Genomic DNA, 9,798 nt, shown 5'->3' on the forward strand with positions numbered 1-9,798 from the left:
CAATGGAACAAGTACTTGTCCTGATTTTTTAATTTTGGCTACACGGAAAGAATATTATATCTCTTTATGTGATATTTAATATTATATCTTATATTATATTTTATATCTCAATATTATATATTTTCCTATATAATAATGCTAGGATATCTTTTTCTATATTTTTAATCTTTTTCTATAGAATCTTAGACTTTAATATTATATCTCTTTTTCATACAAATCTTTTTCAATTTTCTTATGTTTCCTGTAATCCAGAAATAGACTGCCAGTAGGAGGCTAGAGATATAGCAAATATTTTAATAGCATATTTCTTAAAATATGGTATAGTTTATAATAACATTACAATTTCTAAAATATAAGTAGCACATACGAAATATAAGAACAGAGTGAATTACTTTAGAATATCGATTTACTTCTCGGCTACAAAATCTACAGTAATTTTATTGTAAAATTCTCTCCGTATACGTATGTTTTGAAACAAAATACAATCGAAAGCTTTATATTGTTGATGAGTCGAGACCATGTAACTTCTCTATCGCTGTAATTAATGAGAGAATCTATTTTTTATTAAAGATTTCTTAGCAAAAGTCGCAACCACGTGACAGATATAATTTCGAGGGATGCTATGTTCCGTATGTTGTCGCAGATGCAGAACCGGAGAATCCGGTTCGGGTCGGGCAGGGTCGGCTCGAAGGTAAATTTACAGATGCTTGCTACATTTGTTTTATTTCTTTTTTTAGCTCTTTGGATCGAAAGTCGGGATTCACTGTTGAAGTGTCCCGAATTACGATCGCAAAGAGAGTTGATCCACACGTGTCTCTGAGCGCACTTGCGCATTACATTAGAGTTCCCGAGATTTGTTAACGAGATTATTCTTTTGAATTTTAGATCTAAGTGTAGCAGAAAGTGGCCCGCCCTGCATCTACGACGGCGAATTGGTGAGTCAAAAGTGGGAAAAAAATTCAGGCGGTGCGATGTTTCGAAAATTTCGTAGAAATCAATGCAATTTGCACTGTAGATTTTTGCATGTTTGTGTATGGCATACGTGCTGTTAAACAGAGCACACTACTCAGAGCAATTAGAGAATCACTTTTTCAAATTATATATATAGATTTGTCATCTTTTAATAAATATTTACGCTTAATTTCTCTCTTAATCGCTTTTAATGTGTTTGAAAAAAATATGTACACTGCCATTTATTTTTATTCCCTTTTGATTATGTACTATAAAATTATTTGAAGGAACAATTTATTCCAAATGATCCTCTAATTGTTACAAGCAGTGTAAAATACGCATCCATGAATGTGCCAGCGAGAGATTTGCGATTATTTCGCGTGTATTAATAATTTTCATAATCGCCGCGGTCAGTTTCCGATTATTCGTGCTTTATATTGCCTACAATTATGTTTCTCAAGCAAATGCAAATCTCATTGAATAAAATTCATTAAAATATCGTGGATATAAAATTTAGCAAAATATGACAGAGATTACTCAATGTGATAATTTCGTATTTTATTGTCATTGTTCCTTTACACGTGTGTCGGTCCCGCGATCGTTACGATGATTTGTTTTCATTTTGACGTACACAACATCTCGTGCGAGACATAATAGTATCGAGTACGAATGATGTGGAAAAAAACGTGAGTATAGGAAAAGTTCTTTCGTGCGCGACTTTGTTTACATTTTAGAGATTGTTTACACCGATAGTCGGCGAATATGAATTTCATGTACTTTCGGTCATAGTGTATTCAATTACGCGTTAATAGATTGGTAATCGTCGCGATTTCTATTTTTCCCTTTATTCCACCTATGTTCGCGATGCGATTGTGTTTTCTCAGAAAGAATCGAATTTCTCGTTAAGTTAATTAAACACGATTAAGTTCGTGTTATTCGTGAATTAAATTCGTGTGGCAAAAATCGATTTTGTAGCGATATTACAGATCGGTTTCCGCAAAGACACTGCGGAGAAATCTTCGCGCCAACATGGTGCGACAATCTTCGCACCGATACGGTGCGGTAATCTTCAAAAAAATATTGTGGAGCCTGACTTCGCATAAGCATTGCGGAGGAGTATTCCTCGCGCAAATATTGCTAAGTGTTCTTCGTACAAATGTTGCGTAGTCATCGTGCGTGAAAATTTCACGCTCTTCACGTATCACACTTCGCTCTCGCGCATTGCGCCAATAGATTTCGCTATTGTGTGATGCGGTTTAGAGTCCCTATAGTAAGAGTCTGATCTATGTTTCTAGTTCGACAAAACATGGCGTTGTAGGTAAGATGAGATAAGATTAGATGATATGAAGGCTGCGTTCCGAAATTCACTGTCAGTACTGAAATTTTATAGTATACATAACATGAACTATAGATTTTCAGTACTGGCAGTGAATTTCGAAACGCAGCCGAAATAAGACTTCTCTAAGATATGGAGAACTCATAGAGCGTTACAGTATAAACATTATTAGTCAAGACTAATATCTATTAATACTGAAGTACTAATAGTAGTTATATAAAGAAGTAATAAACAGCAAAAGTAAATAAATATTTATAATAAAATAATATATATAAACACTGTAATGTATGCGAATGCGTCGAATAATAATAATGTGTCAAAAATAATTTTCTAATCTGTCATATTGTATCGAATGTGTAATATAAAGTATACAAATTACAGAAAATGATTGAAATGATTGAAAACACGTTTCTTTCTTTCTTGTTCCTTTCCTATCATTTAAATAATATCGCTCGTAAAGCATAGATTTGAGACATCTTATTGGTTCCGCCATATTCAAAACCAATAGAAAGTTTAACAACATAGGCCAGACTCTTACTATAGGGACTCTAATGCAGTTCTCAGTACGTATATTTTTTTGTTTTATACGCAATTCGCGACTCGCGATTATCGCTGAAGTGTCGGAATTTATGATGCCGCGAGTGCGTTTCAGAAATTTATCGTATCGCGAAAGTCATTCGTCGAAATAATCTGTAAATCTGAAATTACGCTTTCCGTTTATTAAATTCGTGTATTTCATCTCGACGTGTCGACTAAAACTTCTCATTGAAGTCGCGAGGCGCTACACGCCGTCAAAATACGAACATTATCAATCGTGTCGCGAGTGAAGTGATGTGCAAGCAACGTGGGTCGACACGGAGCCAGAAGCTGGATCCTACCGGTGTGCTGGATGTTGGACGGTGCAATTCGAGATGCAGCGTCGGAGGACTTGGCTGAACCTCGCTGGATCTCGTCGCGCAATGGTGAGTGCGAAATTTAAACACTCACAAGGCATTACTAAGGAGGAGAGAATATTATAGTATTTCTTTTCATATAAATTTTTTCTTCAATTTTTCTATATTTCTACACTCAGAGCAAAAATATCTGAAAATTAATAAATATTTATTTGACGGCCACACTGAGAAAACAAATACTTGAAAATATATTTGTGGAATAAATAGTTTATCTCTATGAAACAATGTTTCTGTAAAATAAAGTAAATTTCTATCAATAAACCCGATTTCCTACAAATACATTTTCAAGTGTTTTTTTCTTAGTGTCCCTGGTAAAAATTTCACGCAGTTTGTAAGCAGTTACTGGACAGTTATATTAACGTTTGCCCAGTAACTGACGAATAAAACTGTTGGGATCCCAATCAAGATGTAACGCTTTGTCTGCAGTTACTGAGCACAAAAAATGCGCAATATCTGAACTCATTTATTGACCGAGAATTGAGCAATAATTCGACAAAGAAACTATTCAGTCGATTAATAAGCAAGTTTATTACTCATAAAATGGATAATTTTGTGCTAATAATAATGGATATTGTGTGCATGCTTGCTTATTGTACAATTTTAATTTTTAATAAAAGTCAGTACAGTCGTAGACATACAGAATGTCTGATTTTTTGTAATAAGTTTCAAAATATAACCGAATAGTCCAATATAAGAAACTTATTTCTTAGGTACTATTCTCTCATTGGATAATTTTTTTTAAACTTATTTCTTAGGTACTATTCTCTTATTGGATAACACAGGCCCACAATTTAAAAAAAGTTGTCTGTGCTGGGGATCTAACTAGATATACTATACGTATTTTAGGCTGCTGAATCCAAATCCGGCGTCAGTGATTTGCTCCATCACCCTTGAGTTTCCCGGAAAATCGAGGAAATCGTGAAAAGGAGCAGATATCCATGTTTTTACGGAGATATGTATTCAAGGAAAATTCTAGAGTGACGAATAACCCTATAACCCCACAATCAACGTTGAAAATACATTATGTACTTCAACATCTGATGACTAGAACAACCCAATAACCCATATACCATCATACATATTCGGTTTTAGTTCACCCATCAATCCTTTAACATCGCATAGATTAGAAAATCTAATCTGTGCGTGCCTTATCATGGTCACATTCATGTTATTGTCCACGAGATGGAATCTTTTTTCTATTCGAAATATCAATTCTACAATATATGATCGTCGATCGCTGCTTCAGAGGATGTTGGAGACGATGACAACTGCCCCGTAAGGAGATGTGTAGAATGATTCGTTTTCCATGTTGAAGTACATAATGTGTTTTCAACGTTGGTTGTGGGGTTATTCGTCACTTTAGAATTTTTCTTGAATACATGTCTCCGTAAAAACCTGGATATCTGCTCCTTTTCACGATTTCTTCGATTTTCCGGGAAACTCAAGGGTGATGGAACAAATCTGACACCGGATTTGGATTCAGCAGCCCAAAATACGTATAGTACACCTAGTCAGACCCTCAGTACAGACAACTTTTTTTAAATTGTGGGCCTGTGTAATTTTTAGGTTACGTTGCCGACAAAAAGTCGGACAACCTTTATGTCCACAATATATATACACAATAATTATACAGAAAATCTAAAGTGCGTTTCTAAGATAGTCTAATATTTCTGTCGCAATGCAATTCTATATCATTAATATACAGCCCATTTGTTGTTTGCTCACTTTCAACTTTAATCTTACTTGTCACTTCTACCATAACGTGTTATTTTGTTAAATTCCAGATTTCCTCCAACTTCCTCTTCCTTGCTCTATGTCTTGCTACACATTTACTTATTCTTTACATAGTTTAAGATCGTCTCTAAACAATATAATTTTTATCATGCCCATATGTGCGATATAAAACTTAATAAAACTATGTTCCTTTCAGTTCCTTTTCAATTCCTTTCCAGTTTTGCGCAGTTTTGATACAACTATGAAATGCAGTAATACTAGATAGTAACTGATTAGATGTCTAATAAAACTGCATAGATTTCTACTAGGGGTGCTAAACAGTATATTTACATAAATCTAAATTCTCTTATTTAAATAGAATAAACAATTGCTGTGATGGAAAACTAACGTTTTCTTAAGGTTTTATAAAGTTTAATAAGAAAATGTGTTTTTTCTTATTTGAAAAATATTTTATGTTAATATAAGTAAATTATGCTGTTAATATGTCACCACAAATAAATATTTGTTCTTATTATTATTATATCTTTTTTCTCAGTGTAGTAGTGTAAAAATAGATTATTGGTTAGATATATCTTGCTAAGAAACGTTGCAAATTTTTTAATAGTACATACCAGTTCTTAAAATACAAATAGCGCGTACGAAAAGATAATAAATTATTATAGAATATCGATCTCTTTCTCGTTTAGAAAATTCTATAGTCAATTTTACTCTAAAATTATCTCCGTATACGTTATGTATTAGTATGTATGCGTGTTCGTAAATTGCATTGATTTCGTACGAAATATTGAGTCGAATCGGAATAATTTTCATCCATTTCTCTTTTTGAATATATTTCCTTATAAAATATTTTGCAATGTATTTAAATATAATATATTTGTTATTGTTATTACTATTAATGGATTCGCAAGTAATAGCCATCGAATATTTCTGGATGTAATCCGATGAAAATAAATATTTGATATCTTCATTGAAGATTTTCATTTACGATTCAATTCAATAAACAGGAGCAGTTATGTATAGCTGCTTAAAATTGTGAATATAATGATAATTATTGTTTATGATAATGATTATTGTTTTTTGATAATGACTAATGATGATTATTGTTTATTTCAATATCTGAATTATTTTATTCGATTGACAAGAACTGTTTGACTAAATTTTCTCTTCAACCTGTTTCGCTAATTATTCAAACATATCCCCCTTATTATATGAAAATAAATGAGTTTATTTTGTAGATATTATATTATTATTATATTAAATCATAACATATTGTAAGCTGTTATGATTTGGCAGTTATACGCTATAATTAATTTTATTATTGATTATATTATTGATTTATTATCGTAATTTAACATTGTTTGCAACTAAGTCGAAACGAATTTCGCGTATCCCCCGGCATTATACAGTTTTTAAACACCCACGATGATTTCGCACATTGACCATGCGAGCGTAACTTAACTTTATATAACGTACTCGTTTAATCCACCATTCCTTTATTTCGAACAGCGCACAAACCGCGTTGCCAATTGCACTCCGTGAAAAAGAGAAAAGAGCGCATTAATTTCTCTCTCTCTCTCTCTCTCTGGCACGTATCGCGTCGACGAGGTCGATTCGGGTCGTGCACCGATCGTTTAGAAAAAAACCGCGACATTTTTGCGCTCCCAGTCAGAGTTGATTCGGCCTTTGTTAACCTTCGTTTTTGCCACTGGCAGCTAACCGAGTGACCCTCATTTCGCGGTTCGCCGGCGGAACGTCGGCCGTATCAGGGATATCCCGGCGTTGTGTGAGACGAGAACCGGCCTGTAGGTCAATTATTCAAATTGCCGCAAACGCGGCATTCTGCTCGCGGCTTCGGCTGCGACCATCCGTGAGCGCGACCGTGCGCATTTCCGGCCTCCGCCTGCGTTACGTGCACGCATTGACACGCATGAGCCGCGAGCATACAACGAACGAACGAGGGAGCACATCAGCGAAGACGGCACGTGTCTCTTCGTCCTTGTCTCGCTTCGTGATCCTCGCAGTCTTCCTTCCCACCAAGAAGCACCGGAGGTGCATCTTGTCCTTCGCCATTCGTCACGCGTCCTTCTCTCCCGAGCCAATTTCCCTCATATGCGCGAGATTACATTCTCGCGTCCTTCGTGACTTATAATAATCTTGCGTTGATCCGCGATTTGATGGAATAGACTCGGGGCTCTTAACGAGTTTTCGAACCCGAAGGTCTTCAGAGTATTGGGAAACTGTCGACGCAATAAGCGTTACGTGCACTAAAAAAGGTGTTTCGCTGGCGCAAATAGAATTCCAAATGTCACAGTTAAGTTTTATCGCCGGTTTTTTATCTGCTAGAAAATTGTCTGTGTAAAATTTATAGTAACGAGGGCAGCATTCTAGCAATATCTACAGGCAAGTTCAATCGAGTATGAGGATTATACATTCCTTTGTCTCTCGTAGTTAGTCAATCTTTCTTGTCTAGCACAGTCAACTTTGTAAAAAATGTGACACTGACATCAATCTGACCTCAATGGCCACTACAGATTTTTGCTAAATTTCACAAACAATTTAGACAAAAATTCTGTCTGCGTCATATATATTGATTAAATACAAAACATGTGATATATATCGCAGTATTTGCTAGTCATTTATCAATTTCAGCTAATTTTCGTGTCCACATAATTTTCGCTATGATTACAAGATCATTTTTTTGAATGTGTACACCAAGGTTCTATGTTCTAGCTTAGTTTTGGTTGGACGCGTCGTCGTATCTAAGGTAATCGCGTGTCATAAACGTTGTTTAAAAGTGCGAAATTGTATTCTCTCGCTCTGGATAGTTTGATATTGTACAATCTGCCGTTTAATTTTTCATCGCACGTGTGTGATCTTTCTCGCACGCTTTCTAACACTTTAGATGTCAAGCTGCCAAATACGATATTATCGTATGATATCACTCCCGACGAAGTGGATTTCACGATGAAGTGAAACCAGTCTCTAACGAAAGGGAATCCATGAATTATTAAATCATGTGATGATATCGGGCTATATAAGCGTAGAGAAATGGATGGTTCTCATTGAAATGAACGAGAGTCTCGATGAACGTATGAAACAACAATCGATTGTTTCGGCTCGAGGGAGGATTACGTAGTTATTTCGATTTGATTGAAGATTCATTGTTGTGACAGAATTAAAAATCGCGCTATCAGCGTGAATATCGACAGCGAGTCGTTTCCGGCAGTGTGTGAAAACGCGTAACATTGTAGTTTCAATCACATGCACCGGAACCGGAAGGACAACGCTGTCAAGAGACCATCAAGTTTAACAGGTGGTCTCACCCTTGTCTCCTTTGAGACGCCATGTCACTTTCTCGCGTTTGTCTTCATTTTTTCATCTCGCTTCAGCAACGTGAAAAGGAAGTCTTAGCTTCCTGCCTTCTTTATTTCGTCATTACTCTCCACAGATTGTATTAAATTTTCTCCTTGTTAAGTCGACATATTTTATGTAATAAAGTCGCTTAACTTTCATCTCTGATGAATGAACCATAAAAAAGAAGCTAAATGTTAACATTATTTGAGTGAAAATCGTTATTGAATCATAATTAATTTCTCGTAAAAATCGAGTTCAATTTATTGCCATTATTCCTAATCAAATAATATCAAATTTAATTAAAATAATTTGAATTATTTAAAATACTTTTTAATTTAACCTTTTCATCATACCAATTTTATATTTTAAAAGTACAATTTTTTTTATTTTCATCTTATTTAATACATTAATCTATTTTTAGCAAAAAAAATTAAAAATTTGATGTTTGTATCATTTATACACCAAAGAAATAGAACGGGAACATTGATGTCTCACTGAGGTTTTAGGAAGGGCATATTTGTCCGAACATTAATAAGTAGAGTGATAGTTGATGTGTTTTCTGATTGCCAAAAAAGCTGTTTATTCAATTAAATAAGGGTCTTATTAACGATAGAGAAAACATATATGTCCCGTTGGTAGCAAAAGGATTAAAAGATGTTTCAGATATTTAACTGAAAAGAAGAGCAATGGCAATAAAAGGAATTAAATTTGAGTCTTATGAGAAATAAATTCTGATTCAATTTGGATCGAGTGCATTGCTTTGTTCGATTCCAATTAGTCAACCTCGAAATTATTCGATTTCCGTAAATTAATATTGATTTCGGGTCACTCGAGTGTCACAAGTGTCGAGACAGGTCTGTGTTAATATGAACTCTAAATTAAGATGCATGAAACTCTTTTAATATGCCTTACATCGTGACCGATTAAACGAGACTTTGTGCAGTAGCGGCCTAATAAGAAACCGAGAAACATTATCGTATTACTGTCAGAATTTCTTTAACATTTCTCTCTACTACGGCATCGTTTAATATTTCACAAAGCAGGTCGCACGGCCAACTTCCCCGGCACGTAATGCCTCATGCATAACTTCTGCCTGCGCGGGGATTAGTTCTTGGCGAGCGGCCCGAGGAAATGCGGGCACGATTTCATTGATACAAGTTTCAGAACCGAAGCTCCGAGAGCTCCGCCGTCTCGGATTCCCAGCGTTACACAGGAAACTCTTCGTCCGCCGGCGTCGGCGCGCAATAATTCATAATTTGGAAATCGTTGCTTATTGAAGTCTCGCGTCCGGTAATTATATGAATCTAATCGATGAACATCAAAGAACTCGCACGGATTAGAAATATTTCTCAGTTGCACTAAGAGAAAAAATATCTGAAACATTTGATGTGTACTGATAATATTTATATATATACATATATATATATATATATATATATATATATATATATATATATATATATATATATA

General features: G+C 34.9%; 1 protein-coding gene across 8 annotated transcripts in view; it reads left to right on the forward strand.

The window, feature by feature from the left end:
• Nucleotides 1–9,798, forward strand: part of LOC116853897 (probable Ras GTPase-activating protein) — a 552,848-nt gene that overhangs the window by 362,136 nt on the left and 180,914 nt on the right. The window contains exons 1-2 of one of the 8 annotated variants that reach the window (XM_032835302.1): nucleotides 102–691; nucleotides 886–935. The exons of 6 other annotated variants lie outside the window; for them this stretch is intronic. In XM_032835302.1, coding sequence (XP_032691193.1) covers nucleotides 618–691; nucleotides 886–935 — 124 coding nt within the window. In that variant the 5' untranslated portion in view covers nucleotides 102–617. Of the gene's footprint in view, nucleotides 1–101; nucleotides 692–885; nucleotides 936–9,798 lie in introns of those variants that run through there. One more of the 8 variants, XM_032835285.1, reaches the window with a different exon arrangement.

The sequence above is a fragment of the Odontomachus brunneus genome, unplaced genomic scaffold, assembly GCF_010583005.1.
Source record: "Odontomachus brunneus isolate Ranch 3 - 2012 unplaced genomic scaffold, Obru_v1 Obru_scaffold_001, whole genome shotgun sequence".
Lineage (NCBI taxonomy): Eukaryota > Metazoa > Arthropoda > Insecta > Hymenoptera > Formicidae > Odontomachus > Odontomachus brunneus.